The 19021-nt window shown below is 41.9% G+C and overlaps 1 protein-coding gene across 8 annotated transcripts in view; it reads right to left on the reverse strand.

Moving 5' to 3' along the window:
- Positions 1–2318: 2318 nt before the first annotated feature.
- Positions 2319–19021, reverse strand: part of NRXN3 (neurexin 3) — a 464077-nt gene continuing 447374 nt past the window's right edge. For 5 of the 8 annotated variants that reach the window (XM_077463585.1, XM_077463586.1, XM_077463584.1 and 2 more), the window contains one exon: positions 2319–10972. In XM_077463585.1, coding sequence (XP_077319711.1) covers positions 10050–10972 — 923 coding nt within the window. In that variant the 3' untranslated portion in view covers positions 2319–10049. The remainder of the gene's footprint in view (positions 10973–19021) is intronic. The other 3 variants (XM_077463589.1, XM_077463588.1, XM_077463587.1) reach the window with 1 other exon arrangement.

Here is a 19021-nt window from a genome sequence, read left to right on the forward strand (position 1 = left end):
GTGAAAGGGGGTGGGGCCAGACCTCATCTCCACGTCTGAATGGATACAGGGAGCTGCCGCTCAGGTGCCCCCATAACAAGCTGCTTGCTGTGGGGGCACTCAACAGGAGGGAGGGGCAGATGGACCCGAGATGAGGAAGATCTGGGCTGCTCTGTGCAAAACCACTGCACAGAGCAGGTAACTATAACATTTTAAGTGTATTTTAACAACCACCCCAGGAGTTCCACATATTCCTGGTTGGAAAAGGTTGTTCTGGATACTTGCTCTGTTTGATCCACTCCTGATAGTCCACTCTAATTGCTCAGTATTAATTTGCCAAGACCCACCCTTCAGAAGTACTAGGGGTTTCTTAACCAAGGAGCAATTTCTCTGATTCTTTTTAGCTTTCTGTAAGAAGGGATTTTTCTATCACAAACAAGTCTTTTTCCCAGTAACCATCACACTGATGTACAGTGGGCTGTACATGTAGTAATTATTATCAGGGGTTCCCTGAGACCTGGAAAGTTATTTCAAGGGTCCCTCTATGTTGAAAAATTTGAGAAGAGCGGGTCCAGAAAATAGTGTCTTGAAGTATTCATACCCCTTGAAATTTTCCACATTTTGTCATGTTACAACCAAAAACATAAATGTATTTTATTGGGATTTTATGTGATAGACCAACACAAAGTAGCACATAATTGTGAAGTGGAAGGAAAATGATAAAGGGTTTTCTATATTTTTTTTGTTACAAATAAATATGTGAAAAGTGTAGCGTGTGTTTGTATTCAGCCCCCTTTACTCTGATACCCCCTAACTAAAATCTAGTGGAAACAATTGCCTTCAGAAGTCACCTAGTTAGTAAATAAGAGTCCACCTGTGTGTAATTTAATCTCAGTATAAATACAGCTTTTTTGTGAAGCCCTCAGAGGTTTGTTAGAGAACCTTAGTGAACAAACAGCATCATGAAGGCCAAGCAACACACCAGACAGGTCAGGGATAAAGTTGTGGAGAAGTATAAAGGAGGGTTAGGTTACAACAAAATATCCCAAGCTTTAAACATCTCTTAGAGCACTGTTCAACCCATTATCTGAAAATGGAAAGAGTATGGCACAACCGCAAACCTACCAAGACATGGGAGAAGCAGCCAAGAGACCCATGGTAATACTGGAGGAGCTGCAGAGATCCACAGCTCAGGAGGGAGAATCTGTCCACAGCTATTTGTCCTGCACTCCACAGATTTGGCCTTTATGGAAGCGTAGCAAGAAGCCATTGTTGAAAGAAAGTCATAAGCAGTTTGATAGAAGCCATGTGGGGGACACAGCAAATATGTGGAAGAAGGTGCTCTGGTCAGATGAGACCAAAATGTAACTTTTTGGCCTAAAAGTAAAACGCTATGTGTGGGGGGAAAACTAACACTTGCAAATCACCCTGAACACACCACCCCCACCGTGAAACATGGTGTTGTGGGAATGCTTTTCTTCAGCAGGGACAGAGAAGCTGGTCAGAGTTGATGGGAAGATGGATGGAGCCAAATACAGGGCAATCGTAGAAGAAAACCTGTTAGAGTCTGCAAAAGACTTGAGACTTTAGCTGAGGTTCATCTTTCAGCAGGACAAAGGCCATAAACATACAGCCAGAGCTACAATGGAATGGTTTAGATCAAAGCATATCCATGTGTTAGAATGGCCAGTCAATGTCCAGACCTAAATCCAATTGAGAATCTGTGGCAAGACTTGAAAATTGCTGTTCACAAAAATGTCCCTCTCTAGATGTGCAAAGCTGGTAGAAACATCCCCAAAAAGACTTGCAGCTGTTAATGCAGTGAAAGGCGGTTCTACAAAGTATTGACTCAGGGGGGCTGAATACAAATGTCCCCCGCACTATTCACATATTTGTGAAAAATTTGGAAAAACATTTATAGTTTTCCTTACGCTTCACAATTGTATGTGACACGCTGTGTTGGTCCATCACATAAAATACATTTATGTTTTTGGTTGTAGCATGACAAAATTTGGAAAAAATTTGGAAAACTTTAAGGGGTTTGAATACTTTTTCAAGGCATTGTAAATATTCATCCGTCTGAATATAATGATCAGAACAGGTTCAGATAGAGCTACTAGCTTTGTTTAGATTAACATTTATTTGTAGAGTATCCTCCAGGGCAGTGAGCTTTTGTAAACAGTGTTCTGATTGGTTGATATCAGGGCAGGGTCAAACAGCACTGGGACTTATAATAACGGATATTATTAGAATAGGATGACACATTGCTGGCATCTATTAGCTTTATAGATAAATATGCATGCTGGTTTGGTATTTAGAAAAATAATGGAAAATCGTGCTTCTTGTTTTACTGTTTAGTTTTATTTTTCAGATAAGATTAAAAAAAAAAGAAGAAAAAAAAAAAAAGAAAAAAAAGAATTTGATAAAGAAAATTCTTTACACATACACAGCAATGACATTACGATCCATTTAAAAAGTAAAACCGCACACACACAAGTCCCTTTTAGTGGTCTTTTCATACTCTTTCTTAGAATTGACATAAAGAAAAAATGTTAGAAATAAAAGAAACCTCCTTAGATTGGTGGGTGTTTGGCAAATGGCAGCTTTGTTTTTGAAATGCCATGGAGATAACAAACATCGCTAATCGCCTCACGGATTTTGTTTTTGTAGTTTTTCATTGTGACAAAATAAAAAGAAAAAAAGTTTTATGCATCTCCAGAAATTCAGCAGACACCGCGAACGGATCTGTCTCGTGGTTCACACACTGGGGGCACGCAGTGTTTAACATTTTTGCACAAAACGATATATGTTTACACTGTACCGTTTAATAATGCACTAAATGGTGGATCTGCCTGCCATCTGAGATACTTTACAGTTTGCACAGTCTGAGGTATATCAGGGTCCTGCTGCTAAAGTGAAGCCATAACAAAGACTGATCGAGTTCACAATCTTTCATTCAGTGTAGTATTAAAACGCAGTACAGTTTTTCTTTTAGTGACACAGTTTTCAATAATTTGCCCCATTACCGTGACGTAACTTGCCTATACCTGATGAGGAACGCAGCAGAGGGCCCTTTTCTGGATGCAGAAGATGAGATGTTGTGCAGAATCTGATGGCTCAGGCAGAAAGATGTCTTCCCTTGGACTGTTCATTGTAATGTGTGTTTAACGTGACCCTCTGCATATACCCTCATCGCCTGATAGTCCATAAACACTTTAGTGTTCTCTTTAAAGTGATTGTAAACCCTTACAAACCACTTTGACCTACAGGTAAGCCTAGATTAAGGCTTACCTGTAGGTCCAAGAAATATCTCCTAAACCTACACAGTTTAGGAGATATTTGCCAAAACACGGGCACCGCTGTCTACAGCGCATGGGCCGTAGACAGCAGTGCGCAGGCGCACTGGGCGCGCCGCTGTCAACGGCGATATGCCACGAGTGGCGGCTCCCGTGCACATGCGCGGGAGTGAAGTCATCGCGGCTTCGTCGAATGACAGCGGCTGAGCAGCGAGACCCACCGAGAAGATGGATGCTCCGGACTACAGGGGACAGCTGTGACTTCGCTGGCTCCTGTGTCAGGTAAGTGACACATAATGGACTACTATGCGATGCATAGTAGTCCATTATGCTTTACCTTTGCAGGGAATCAAAGAGGAAGTAAACTCATCAGGGTTTACTTCCTCTTTAAAGCATTTGTAAAGCCAATTTAACAAAAAACAAATCTGTTATAACTACCTGCTCCATGCAATGGTATTGCACCAAGCAGCCTCGATCTTCCTCTTCTGGGGTCCCCCGCCAGCGCTCCTGGCTTCTCCTCTTCTCGTGTGCCACCATAGGAAGCCACCCTATTGTGGCACACCCGTGGGCTCAATTCCTGAGCTTTGCTGCCTGTGTCTATAGACAGGGACAACACGGCTTCGTCACGTTCCCTCGTCACAGCCAATGGCTCCCACAAAGTCCGTGAGAGCGGGGAGAAGAGGAGAGAGCCTCTACAGACGGGTACAGCGCTGGATCAATACATGACTCAGGTAAGTATAGGGGGGGGGGGGGGGGGGGGGGCGATGCACATCCTAAAATTCTTTTTACCTTAATGCAAGCAATGCATTTAAATAAAAAATTTGAAGGTTTTAAACCAATATAAGGAAGGGAAAATGGAATTCGGAGTGGTTACTTATAGCAGCCAGACCTTTTTTATTTTTGTGCTGACTTTACGGGTGAAAAAAATGTAAAAGAAAATTGTATTAGAGCCCCTTCACACTGGGGCTCTTTTCAGGTGCCTCTCAAGCCACCCCAGTGTGAAAGCCCGAGTGCTTTCCCACTGGGGCAGTAAGCTTGCAGGACAGGAAAAAATTCCTGCAAGCAGCATCTTTGGGGTGGTGGGGGAGCGGTGTATACACCGCTCCTCCACCACCCCTGCCTATTGAAATGAACAGGCAGCGCCACAAAATGGGTGCTATTAACTCTTTCCTCTGCCTCTAGCAGGGGGTTAAAAGTGCCCCACTAGAGGCGCATTACCGCTAATGCACGCACTTCCCCAGTGTGAAAGGGGTCTTAATGTTTCTGATTCTTAAGCTTGCCATACACTAGTAGAACTTTTGTTCAAACCTTTGGTGCTCTGAGCATTCGATTTTCTAATCATCACTTGGGTTAAGTCGAAGATGGCGTTTCGGCCATAGCGAGGAGAAAATTCGAAGGAGCAGAGTGGAAAATTTTTCTCAAGCAAATGCATTTGCAAGAGCAAATATTATTTTCATGTGTGCAATTTCATTCATTGCTAAATCAAATGCTAAAAGCAAATACAATTTTGAAGTATGTTTAAACATCATTCCACAAGTCACTGATATTTTAAAATGTACTGATGAGATTTTTTTTTTTTGTATGAACATTCGTTTGAAAATCTACCAGTATACGGCTGGCTTTAAAGAGAGCTGTGCATTCCTGTGCTCTAGCTTAGAGTGTACTGAACGGAGAGTTGCTAGACCCAGGCACCCAGAACCCATGTTCCTAGGTCTTCTAAAAAGTGCAATTATTCAGTAGTCCTTTCCATTATTACCCAGGGTATAAAATAAGGGAGAAAGGGGGTGCCCAATAAACGTAGTATTAAACCCATCCAGTTTATTAAAATATGATTGGCAACTGGATTAACAGATAACAAAGTCCTGTTATGCTATCCATGGGCTCACTTACGGCAGCCATCACAGAGTAGAAAGCGGCATTGGTAATGAAACAAAAAGGGAGAAAGGGGCGCCCAGTAATTTTAACATTTTAAGTTTAAACCCATCCAGTGAGTTGCCAAACCTTTTTTAACAGTTTAAAGGCATATCTCCACACATTCTTGTGGAGCTATGCCTTTTATCCGTTAACCTAGTGAGTTGCCAATTGTATTTTAATCAACTGGATGATTTTAATGCTACACTTAGTGGGGATCCACTTTCTCTCTTTTTGCTTCATTACCGAGGCTGCTTTCTACTCTGTGATGGCTGCCCTAAGTGAGCCTGTGGATAGCATTACGTGACTATTTGTTCAAGTTGGACTTTAATGGACTTAGGCTGCTTGTCCTATTAGCACTATTTATCACTTGTTTATTATTATCCAGAGTATGACAAACATACTTCATCTTTACTGAACTTCTGGGATAATTGATATCTTGTGGATCATTTGTCACAAGGTTGTTGGTATCAGAGTTTTTGCGTACAAACGTCTTTGAGCAGATCTTGTGTCTCAACATTTCAGGACACATACTGATAAAGACCATAGATAGCAGATGTCTCACCAGGAAATACTGAACTATGGTCACCTTAACTTAAGTCTTTGTTCAAAAGTACTATTGGAACACCAGCTGGAAAATCTTCCTAAGGGCCCTTACTCGCGGGGCGGACCCCGTTGGAGTCTGCCTGATCAGCAGGGAATCTGTGCGCTGATCCCTGATGAGCAGATGGCTGGTCACAGACACAACCCCCTCTCCTCTGTGGGAGTTTGGATGTAAACGGACCGCACTTCTGCTTACATTTGACTGCCATCTGATCTGCTCTACCAGACGGATGGGAAAAGGATCCCCACCCGTCTTTTTTTTTTTTTTTTTTAAGCTGGCAGGATCGGATGTTGGCAGGTAATGACGGACACATGTCTGTCAACACTCGGTGCTCCAAAGAGGAGACTGGAAGGTCCACCTAAAAAACTGACTGGCGGACTTGGTCAGTCCACACATGTGAAAAGGGTCAAAGGGCTCAGTTCCTAAGAAAGTTCAGAAAGGGCCAAGGGTCAGAACCATCCCATGTAATTATTGTGAATGGCCTCCCTTAGGTAGAGCTAATCTGCAAAGTAAAATGGGTAGGACTAAAAAAAATACAGGGATGGTCTGCAGAATTGGCCACTGACCACATAGCTATGGTCAACCCAAACATTAGATCATAGGAACTGTTGGAGCACAAGTTGGTAAATCTGACTAAGAGATAGGGAGCCCATTTGGCAGTCAGATGTATCCATTTTAATTTTTTTTTAAGAGTGTGCAGAAAGGGTGCAAAATCAGGACTGTGGCATGTAATTATTGTTTATGGCCTCCCTTGGGTAGAGCTAATTTTCAGAATGAACTTGGTAGGACTAAAACCAACACTGGGTGGTCTGCAGAATGGGCTACTGACCATGCAGCTGTGAACAGGTATAATATTCTCAAGTGGGGAAAAAAATATACTAACTAGAACCAAATAAAAACTATACATTAATGTTTAGATCTTTTTAAAGCCCCATTGATTATAGAGAGGTTCTATAAAAGCCCCAGAAATGCTGGTGCTGGAACCATTTTCCAGGTTGGATTATATGTATTAAAAATTGAAGCAAAAGTGTTCCCATAGCAGTCCTATCTGTCCTCTCCTGCAATTTTCCTGAAATGCTGGAATAGATAAATGTACCTGAATGTGATTAATGAAATCCTGCAATCATGGTCTCTTCAGAGGAAGAATTGATGGAATGTAGCTGCTGATGCTGTAGCTTTAGTTTGTTACCCATGTAATGTAATGTAAGGAGGACTTTCATTATCGCCCCTTATTCCGTGACACAGAGCTGGGGGCACAAGATGTACCGGCTTATTCCTGGCTGTAGGTGCCCTCACGCTTCATATCTTAAGGAGTCCAGATTAACACTCTTTAAATTATCACAGAGACTGAGATGGTGTCACTTCTTCACCTCATTGCATTTATGTGTGAAGGCTTATAACTTCCTCGAGATCACACTATATCTTCTACTATGGCAGAAGGTTCTGTAAATGCATTAAGTCAATACATATTCAGACAGCCCTTTTATCAGTGACGAGAAGACATCTTTCTGGACTGTTGCACATACATGACAGCTGGACTACATACATAGCACCAGCCAGTATACAATATACGTAGCTCAGTTGGAGAGCCCCTGAACTGCAGCGTTCCTTACACATGTACAGGCCTTAGAAGTTACAGGAATATAAATCACAGCAGAAAAGCAAAAATACACATTTTTAAATAGAAATACTCTTTCATCTTTTTTTAATATCTGGTACGATTAGCCCCTTTACCTCCTGGACAGGTTCTTTTGATTTTGTGTATTCTTTCCCAGTAGACTGGCAGGACAACAGGAGACCATAAATGGGCAGAGGTGCCCCCTGCGACCTGTCAGCCCCTTGTGCTTACAAAGGGGACACTGATCTCCTAGATAGAACTTCACCTCTATTGTATTTCTGGTCAGTGGACTTTGAAAAGATTGCAAGTGGCACTGTTCCCGCGGAGAGCTGCCATTGACATTGTCCTAAGAGAGGACACTCTCACGAATACCAGGGACCTTTCTAAACTTCCCACCACCCACACTGCCAGGAGGTAAAAGGGTTAGCACGTTACCTTGTCATTAACCCCTTCAGCAGTGGACAGGGTTAAAGTAATTTTCTTTGTGGCGTTCAAGGTGCGGTCACTTTTATATTTTGCTACAAAAGGCACAATTTGTCTTGTGAGCTATTTAGCAGCCATGTTGCCATTTTAGGGCTTGACTAAGGATCCTAAAGCATCCACGCATGGGGTCATGTGGCTTCTAGGGGGAATCTGGAGGTTTGCCTCCTGTGAGATGAAGCCAATCATCTTCAGAAGGTTTCTACATGTTCATTTTTAAAGTGCATTCTGAATTTAAGAGAAAACAAAGCTATTTGTTGGATGTCATTCACCGTATGTGTGCAGTCTGCACACTCTCCATCCATGGAACTTCATACATTCTATAGACGTTATGCATAAATACAAGGTTTGTTCACAATGGAAGCGTTTTCGGCCTCATCTATGAGTACAGCAATCTAAAGAGACCTGATACACATGTATCCTCTCCAGACTCGTTTCCCACTGTAATTATTATATTGCAAAGAGGCCGAACAGGTCTCTGGTTTCTCAAAGGAGCACGGACGTTATTTTTACATATTCACCAATTATCATTGCGCTCACTCCCACTCCCCACTAAAGATAAGATGACTGGGAAAAGAGCGCTAATTATAACAGACCTTTTACCTGTATCACGTCTGATGCTGAGGGGGTTAATGACAACATTTTTTTTCCATTAAAACACAATCCTCTTTTTACCAATAAACAAATACCAGTCATTTTGATAAATATCTCTGCATATTTATATATGTATATATATATATATAGATTCTACTCGTAATAAAATTCATTTTATTTTCTTTGTTAAATTCATCTGCGAAAGCATCTTCATCTGTCTGGAGTCCTGGAATAAAGGCAGAGTGGGGCAGGGTCCAAATTCACATCACATTCTACATCGAACGTTACTGTATGGAAAAAGAACATGGTTACTCCCTCCTCCACACATTTTGGCTTTGCAAACCTTTCTCTCACAAGTGTTTGTCCAAGCTAATAAATTCTTCTCTCTTCCACCAGTTCTGAAATGTTTTGTTCTTGTTATTTTGTGAGCAGTTTTTAATTTATTTTTTTATTTTTTGCATGCATCGCAGGAAGTCACAAAACCAGAACGCAAAAGAAAGTCTCTGACATTCTTCCCTTATTTGGAAGTTTTTTGAAAATATTTTTAATGCTCAATTTTTTTTTCTTTTCTCCCTTTTCCGGCTCCTTTCCGGATGTTGTTTGGCTGTAACTGGACAGGACAGCGGCATCCCTTTCACACTGGTATGTTTAGCCTTGTGAGAGTTCTATAGGACTAAAGACACAGGCCAGATCTCACAATAGACCCAAACCTTGTCAATCCTCCTTTTCGACAAGTTTTTTTTGTTTTGTTCAATGTGTTTTAGATAAACGTACTGAAAACAATATGTTCTATAGACACCACAACCTGATATGAAGAGAGAACACGCTGTGGTTTCTCTATATGGCAACAATCTTCATCCACAGACATTCGACACACAGGCACACGCGCACACGGCTGCTGTTGTACATGAAGTTTACAGTTCCTTGGCTGTACATGGCTGTGTTTTGGCCATGTGGTGTTTTGTTGTTTTTTTTTTTTTGTTTTTTTTTTGTTTTTTTTTCTTTATAAATAAAGATGGGAGGACTTTCAAAAAATAAATTACAAGAAAATAAAAATAAATGAAGCTCCCAGAAACATAAAAATGAAATAAATAACATACAAGTCTTTTTTGTTTTTTGTTCTTTTTTTTCACTTTAGTATTTAAGGCTCTCTCAGAGTGTTGGTATGATAGATCACAGGGGCTCTGAGCTGGGTCCACACAGATTGAGAAGAGAGCCCTAGAACTGATAGCTGGAGGTCACTAGACTTTCTTGTTCGTTGGTTTGTGTACATGTTTTTCATGTTTTATTTTGCCATTCATAGCAAACAGAAGAGTTAAGTGTGCTTTATAATACAGTTGAGTAGAAAGTTAGCTTTGTCCAGCTTAGGGTAGAATGATAGCAGCTCGTTGTCGTAGGCTGATGCTTCTGCTCCAGCTTTCACTCTTGACGTTTGCTGCTTCTACCCTTTACATAATTATATTTCTACATTTCAATGGCAATGTACATTTTGCCTTTGCTGATTTTGTTTTGTCAGTTCACATCTGTATTTGCTTTTATTACATAGATATGACTACTCAGTGTTATTTTACACATAATACTCCTTGTCCTTATTTTTCTGCTTCTTGTGGCCGCTCTTCGAGCTATGTTGTTTCTCCTTCACAAGGGCCCCATTGCTCTGAGCGGAGTTGCTGATGTAATTCCTTGTCTCGTCCACCTGGTAGGACCCCTCGTCCCTGTTTCTGTACTTGTACATGGCATACAGGAGAATCAGGATGCAGAGAGCAGCGGCTGCCACAATGCCGACGACCATTCCCGTCGTGCTGCTGGACTCCCGGACCACCTCAGAAGCCCCCGGGACCCGTCTGCTTCCCGGCATCGTAGGGTTTGCTGTGGGCACATTACGGAACATGGGGGATGTTATTAGCGGACTCCTGAGCTTTGTGCTGTCTAGCTCGTAGGCAGTGGGCAACGGTAGCAAGACTATATCGGGCTGGGGTTTGAGCTCATGGTTATTCATTTTGCCGGCTGGCACCATGGGCACCATCCCAGATGAAGACGTGGAGCGTATCAGCTCAGGGGGCAAACTTGTGGTAGAAGTCCTACCAGGTTCGGAGGCTTTGTTAGGTCTAAAGTCCTTTGATCCCCATTTGGGCGCCTGTGATTTGAAGCCACCATCGAAGAATGATGTGGAAAGACTCTTATCTGTTACCAAGGAGAGGGTGGTGTAAAAATCTTCGTCATCGGTAGGGGGCAGGTTAGAGTCAAAGGTTTCCCCTGAGCCATACCCCGATATCACCAAGCCATCATCATCATCACAACCATCGCTGCCTTGGTCCGACAAGCAAGGTAACCCCGCCTCAGGGGTCACAGACAGGGAATCTTTGGTGGTCTCAAATATGGTGAGGAGTGGTCGGAAGGTAGGGGGGAGAGTGATGGAAGGTGTACGTGTAGCTATTGAAGGGATATCTAAGGGATCCTCTACTAAGACAGGTATAACTAATTCACCTCCTAAAAACAAAGAAAAACACGACAAAGGGGAGGGGGAGATAGAAAACACATAATTAGTAATCATCATCATCAAGTGTTTTTTAAGCATGCATAGATGATTAGTGATCTGATACCTTATCTCACCTACGTTTATTTGACCTATGGCCATTATTTAGCCTTTTATACAGTCTTGCCTAGCAGTTCCATTTACTCAAATAACCCTAGCCATTTCTGTTTTCAAGATTCTTACTACCATTACCTGATTTTAATTTAAGCAAGCTTTATTTGAGAAGAGTTTTAGTTTTGATACTGCAGTCCACACTGGGACAATAGGTCCTTTCCTTGAGTATTATAATGACCCAACAAACACAATGCATGTCAAATCAAGTGTACAGCATGGCAAAAATTGTGCTACATGCTTGTATTATTGGCCTAATCCTAAGCTGTAGTAATACACTGATCAGCTATGTACATTGTGCCACATCTTTTTGGCCTTAACTGTAGTAATACATAGTTTAGCTACCTACATTGTGCTCCATCCTTGCATTCTCTGAATAATTTTCAGCTGCAGCTATACATTGATTAGCTATGTACAATGTACCCTGCTCTTGTAATCTCTGCCTCATCCTTTGCTGTAATAGTACATTCATAACTACCCTGGACAGAACTTGTAAAAGCGGTACAAAAGTTGTAACGTTATTGCGTTAGCCGACTCGGCTCCAATGAGCAAGCATTGGCCTACTGCGTTGTGAATGTGATCCCCAATTTCCACAACTGAAGATTTTAAAGGGATATGCCACATTGATCAGCTACCCACATTGTGCCCTGCTCTTTTGTTATCTGCTTTTCAATTAGGTGTGGTAGTTCAATAATCTGCTACCTACATTGTACACTGACTTTGTATTGCTTCCTGTCCTCAACTGTAGAAATTAAATTGATCATCTTTTTGTTCTTTAGCTCATTCTCTAGGGTAGCAATACAACAATCAGCTACCTACATTGTGATCCTTCCTAGTGTTCTCTTCCTCATCCTGCAGTTTAATAATACCTTGATCATCTACTTTGTGCTCCGTTGCACTTTGCCTTGTCCTTAGCTGTAGTATTATAATGGAACAGCTACCTACATCGTACCCCATCCTCGTTATCTGTGCCTTGTCCTCACTCCTCAGCCTTCTACATCCAGTGGCAGCTGCTCCATTATGGGCGCTGCCCCCTAATCCATGGGCCTGGCCCCATGTCTACATGCAGGGTGCCAAACCCATGGATTTTAATGTTTGTTTTTTAAGTAGGTGATTAGAGCCTGAGGCTCTAATTGGGTTCAAAAAAGGGTGGGCTCAGGGTGCATTGAGCCCACCCAGGGGTGAGCAACAAAAGCAAATTAATATTCGCTATTGTCTTGAGACCTGATTGGCCGAGAGAAGCGACCGCATTGGCCACTAAGGGAGAAGACGCAGAGGAGGAGATGCAGGCCCACAACCTAGATGGGGTAAGTGCGGGGTTTGCTGATCAACCAAACGGGGGGGTTTTGATGGACAGATTGAATACATCAATCAGCTACCTACATTGTGCCTTTGTTGTGTCCTGTCCTTGTGATCTTTGCCTCATCTAAACTACCCCCAACATTCATTGAATCTGTATTACTTCTTGGCTAAAAATGAAATTTGTTGGACCTTTTACAATGACGATAAAATTAAAAGAATGACACAATGAAGAAAAGTCCCAGCCATCCCCTCCCCAAAATGAAAGGTTTAACAGAAAATAAAGATATCTCAAATAAAAGCACAGCAAATGCAAATAAATAACAAATTTGAATAACAAAATACCACAAAGAAATAATAATGCAAAAGCTCAGAAACAAAACTGTAACTTAAGAAACAAAGTAGAAACGGAAAAGAAAGGAAATTTAAAGATCCCCAACCAAAGAGTTTAAAAATGAGAACCAAAAATACCACGGGACAAAAAAAAATAAAAAAATGGAAGATCAGAAGTAAAAAAAAAAAAAAATACATTACTGTTCAGTTGACTTACATCCACATATTGCCCGCATGTTTTTTGGCATGTAAAAAAAAAGTTTACAGAACAAAGTTGTATAAGAATGTCAAATTGATACATTCTTCTCATTTGTTTTCCTAACACTTTAACCAAAAAGGAAATCAGATGTTTTTTTTTTTAAATTATTATTCTATAATCTGGAGTCATCATTTAGCTATACTTGTTTTTGTTTTAAAGACAAAATGACACAAGTAAGGTGACAGACACAGGACTCACAGCACAAAAACACAAAGAAAACTCCTGCACTGTAACTTGATCACACATGGCTCTTTTCTCTGTGGCTCCAATTTTCTGTGTAACAATTTTTTATTTTTAAATAATTTGATCTTGATAGTATTTAATATTAATGAAAATAATAATAAAAAAAAAATAGAGCAAAGTGAACTAAATCTCGTTGTTACTTTTTGTTGGACATAAGGTTGAATGCTGGAATAACGCTCCAAACTGGGAGATTTTTTTTTTTGTGCCTAGTCATACTAGATTTGTAATTTTTGTTTTTTAACTGATTATAAAATTGTCATATCTATAAGGAGTTGATCGTTTTCTTGTTTTTTTTGGGGGTTTTTTTTGGGGGGGGATACAAACATCTAATGGATGGAATAAAGAAGGTGAGAGGAGAGGGAGGGTTGAAAAGTAAGGGTACTGGGAGAGGTCAAATCTATGAGGACACTAGACATTGGATGAGAATGAGTAGGCCGAGGGTGTGAGTCAGTTGCCATGTCCATGATAAGGCGTTACGTAGTGATCTAGCAGCTTTTGAGCTTCTGGCTGTAAGGAAGGGACAGGCAATATACAGAACAAAAAATAAAAGAAAAAAAACAAAACAAAATGAACATTTGCATGCCCATCTAGAAAAAGAAAAAGCAAAGTCTAAACACTGACAGATATTACAAACCCTAAACTGCAACTTGTTCGTCATGCAAATCTCCTTCACCTTTTTTTTTTTTTTTTTTTTAAATCACCCACCCAAAATGAGCAAGATCCACATCAAACAAAAGCAAGAAAAATATTAGACAGCATTATCGTGAAAAAAAATCAAAATCAACCCAAAAAGTTTTTTTTTTTCTTCTACTAAAAAAATTATAGAAGTGAAAAATATGAGAGTGAGGTTAACATGAATAGCAGAGCGAAACCAGTTCACAGCAGACGGGGCTTTAGGTTCAAGACGTTGGCTCATCCTTGGAACAATTTTAGCTGCGGGTCAGAGAGAAAGGTGTGTGAAACGATGGAGGACTCTTATTGGATTGACGCCTGGCACACCCACTATGGTCCTAACACAGCACGGATCACTGAGTCGAGGCAGCTAAAGTTGTTCCTAACTAGAATGTGTTAGAATTAAAAAAAAAAAGAAAAAAAAAATGGCAGCATATTTTTTTGCAGCTCAAATTTAAAAGCAGGGAAGGGTGGATTTTTTTTTTTAAACAGACCAAGCATCAAATAAAGGACATTATATTGGAGAAGAGTTACACCGACAGATTAAAACCACATGAGGAGGTAGGAAAACATTCTCATCTCACAAGGGAGAAAGTCCTTTGATGCCAGAACATAAGGAATGCTAACACAGTTTTCCAAATGATGCACACACAGACTGCGTAGGTGCGGAGATTGTCCACCTGGATTTCTTGGTGTCGCTTATTATGGGCATGTTGCGTTCAGTGCAACCTAACTCTTGGACAGGCCCTTGTGTGTCTGTCTATTGGCTTATTGAACTGGGTTGTGCAATTTGCAGTTACCTATAGCAGCCAAAAATTAATCCTTTTATCGATATGAAACCTGATTGCTCTTGGTTACTGCATTTGCTGTTTAATTTGCACGGCTTTATTGAATTCACCTTTATATCCTGCAATAACCTATAGCTGTACACCAATCAGTGGCTATTCGATCAATCATAGTTAACGATCAGATGTGTGAATGTAGTTTGAAGCTGCACCTTTTTAATGCATGATTTCTGGAATCCACACCAACGGGGGGTGGGGGGGGTGGGGGGAAGGGTTAAACTATGGATCACACAGAAGTGCTGTCTGTTTGTGCATGACAAATAAACAGGAGAAGAAAAAAAAACTGAAAATATATTGGATTATAAATCGACAGTAGGTCAGTTCTTGGCTGCAGGATGTCGATGCATGCTTAAAGTTGCATTTAGGGAAAGTATACAAGAAATAAAGAACAAAACTCCAGCAAGCTTGGGGAGGATTGGGGAGGGAGGCGGTGGGGAAAGAGAAGGGGGAGGTGAGGTGAATGAAAGCAGCACCAAGCGCCACATCGCTGGATGTTTTTCGACAGTTCACACTTTGCTTAATAAGCTTAAGATGTGTTTAGTCACCCACGGCAAGCAATCGGTCATCATCTTGAAACATTTTGTGCCGTAGCTAGCTGCACATCGTCGATCTGTGCACTTATTAAGAAAGCCCTTTTGTCTTGCTATTCATCAGCTGCAAAGTGGCTGTTTTTTTTTTTTTAATTGAGCCTCTTTCTCCGCCATCGCTTCTAGTAGCCCATGTACTGCCTGCCGCCGGGTTCTGGGTGGGAAGGATTTTATCGTATGGTTTTAGTAGCTGCCACCTCTGCAGAGAATGCCTGATATACGCTGTGGTGCTGACAGCTCATCTAATGCGCTGTAATCCTATAATCCTGCTGCTTGATGGTCTGTTACGGAGCTGAGCTCATCAGACAAACGGCCTGGCTCTGCAGTGCCTAAAAAACTCTCTTCTGTTCTAAGATCTCACCTGCGATTTTTGGGGATCCCATGCACCACAATTATAATAGCGCCAACAACATGTTCCATTGTCTTATAGAGGAGCTGAGTGATTCCCCAAATACTGCAAATAAAAGGGTGTATTGAACCGGCTGGATGAGCACACACAATCTGCAAACTCCTTTTGGCTCCTTTTATCTGCTGCGACACCGGCCACTGTCAAAGACAATCACACTCAGTGAAGCTGTAAATGGGTAGCTGAAATCAGAATTTTGCAGGGCGTGTGTGTGTGTGTGTGTGTGTGTGTGTGTGTGTGTGTGTGTGTGTGTGTGTGTGTGTGTGTAGGTCTGGTACAGTTTGCCTAGAAAACAGCTTTAGAATAAAACTGGAAAGCCTGCCAGAAATGTTGGGGCTCATGCAATAAATCCACAATGTCAGTGTGGCAACCCAATCATAGCTTACTCTCATCAGACTAGTAAAAATATTAAATCTGCTTACCATTGGTTACTACATTAGTATGTCAGTACTGCACATAGCAGTGCTATCTTTGGTTTGGATTTTTTCTTTTTTGGAAAAACTATGTACAGCTCGTTCAGATAGGGGCCCCAAAAAGATTTTTGCGTGGAGGATACAAATTCTTAGAGGATAGTGTCCGTTCTCTGCAAATGCTATTCTGACGACCCACTGGCTTCCTTGCACCTCACTGAAAGCGCAGCAAACTGCAGCATGTAACAGGCTGTCCAGCCAACCTGTGAACCAAAGCAGTCTAGATATTCTTTCTGGGGGTGCACAGAGATGTAAATAGTCCCTAAAAAGTAAAACAATGATGCAGAAAGTAGGTAACAGGAGGCAGTAAATTGGCTAGTTTAATTTTAGCTAAATGCTGCTTTCATTCATTGGACAGAGGGGTCAGCCATGGACACAGGAGCCTTTAATCGAATGTACCCACCAGCTGCCATTACAGAAAACCAGAGAGATACTGAGATATTCTCCATATTATTAAAGCGTGAGCATCATTAACACATTCTCGGTAAAGTGCCAGCTCCTTTGTCACCGGGGGCCCCTGTCTTGAGATTCCACAAATGGTGAACAGAGGATTCACAGCCATAATCTGCAGACATTTCCCTCCTCCACAGAATGTCAGTGAGCGCATTACCTCCGGCTTCTTCATCCAGAGATGTCCCCTCAGGGCTCCCTCATGCAATCTGGGTGAGTGGCTAATTTTAAACAATTTGATGCCACCCACTGCACATTCCACAAATATTAAAACATCACAACACTCAATCTGCCTGTTAACCATTCACAAGGCACTTACAGCCCAGATCTCAATCATGGCACACAGCACATACAGCCCAGATCTCAAAAAAGGTACATGGTACCTACAGCCCAGATCTCAACAATGGCCTAGAATTTCTTAGAATACTGCCGAATCCCCACAAACATCAGACCTCCTGAAGGAAAGAAGTTATCTATAGCTTATGGCAACCAATAAAATGTTTCCTTTACCTCCTTTTAATAAAGAAAAAATAATGTCTAGTTGCTATGGTCAGCATCGAGAATTTAAAATTATTGTAGTCTCGCTTTAAAAAAAAACAAACACCTTATACTTACCTCCTCTGTGCAGTTGGTTTTGCACAGAGCAGCCCGGATCCTCCACTTATCGGGTCCCTCTTCGCTGCTCCAGGCCCCTCCCTCCTTCCGAGTGCCCCCATAGACCAGCAGCTTTCTATGGGGGCACCCAAGCCAAGCTGCAGCCCTGTGTGTTCATTCAGACATGCAGCAGCCATTCGGCCCCGTCTCCTCTCTCCCCTGCTTGCCTAACTGACTTTGACAGCCGTGGAAGCGAATGGCACAGCGGCTGTGCCACAGCCAATCAGGAGGCGAGTCCCAGACGGCTGAGGGAATTGCGGACATCGCTGGAGAGGGGACTCAGGGTAAGTATTGGGGGGTGGGGGGGGGTGCTGGGGGGCCTGCTACACACAGAAGTTTTTTTTTTATCTTGCATATACAGTACATTGTGCCGGTACTATGCAATGTTTGCATTGCATAATAAAATGCCCATTAAGTCTTGGCAAGGCCACTCCAAACTTCTCTTAGTGGACCTATAGTTTTAATTTACTCCAAGTGGAATGCCACAAATACACTTAAAGCCCAGCTCTGGGCAAATAACCAAAATGACCCCCTGTAGTGGGGCTGTGCCTTTACAGCATGGGTTAATTTCTCATTTAAGTCTCAGGGAAAAAATAAAGGGAGATTTACAGTGGGGACGGAAAGTATTCAGACTCCCTTAAATTGTGCACTTTGTTATATTGCAGCCATTTGCTAAAATCATTTAAGTTCGTTTTTTTCCTCATTGATGTACACAGAGCACCCCATATTGACAGAAAAACATAGAATTGTTGACATTTTTTACAGATTTATTAAAAAAGAAAAACTGAAATATCACATGGTCCTAACCCTTTGCTCAGTATTTAGTAGAAGCACCCTTTTGATCTAATACAGCCATGAGTCTTGGGAAAGATGCAACACGTTTTTCACACCTGGATTTGGGGATCCTCTGCCATCCTCTCCAGTTCTGTCAGGTGGAATGGTAAACATTGGTGGACGGCCATTTTTAGGTCTCTCCAGAGATGCTCAGTTGGGTTTTCAGCCAGGGCTCTGGCTGGGCCATTCAAGAACAGTCACGGAGTTGTTGTGAAGCCACTCCTTCGTTAATTTAGCTGTGTGCTTAGGGTCATTGTCTTGTTGGTAGGTAAACCTTCGGCCCAGCCTGAGGTCCTGAGCACTCTGGAGAAGGTTTTCGTACAGGATATCCCTGTACTTTGCCGCATTCATCTTTCCCTCAATTGCAACCAGTCGTCCTGTCCCTGCAGCTGAAAAATACCCCCACAGCATGATGCTGCCACCACCATGCTTCACTTTTGGGACTGTATTGGACAGGTGATGATCAGTGCCTGTTTTTTTCCACACATACCACTTAATTAAGGCCAAAAAGTTCTTTCTTGATTTCATCAGACCAGAGAATCTTATTTCTCACCATCTTGGAGTCCTTAAGGTGTTTTTTTTTTTTTTTTAGCAAACTCCATGCGGGCTTTCATGTGTCTTGCACTGAGCAGAGGCTTCCGTCGGGCCACTCTGCCATAAAGCCCCGACTGGTGGAGGGCTGCAGTGATGGTTGGCTTTCTACAACTTTCTCCCATCTCCTGACTGACTCTCTGGAGCTCAGCCACAGTGATCTTTGGGTTTTTCTTTACCTCGTTCACCAAGGCTTTTCTCCCCCGATAGCTCAGTTTGGCCGGGCGGCCAGCTCTAGGAAGGGTTCTG

The sequence above is a fragment of the Lithobates pipiens genome, unplaced genomic scaffold (genome assembly GCF_037356315.1).
Source record: "Lithobates pipiens isolate NorthernLeopardFrog02 unplaced genomic scaffold, aLitPip1_a1.2 Scaffold_30, whole genome shotgun sequence".
In the NCBI taxonomy this organism is placed as follows: Eukaryota; Metazoa; Chordata; class Amphibia; order Anura; family Ranidae; genus Lithobates; species Lithobates pipiens.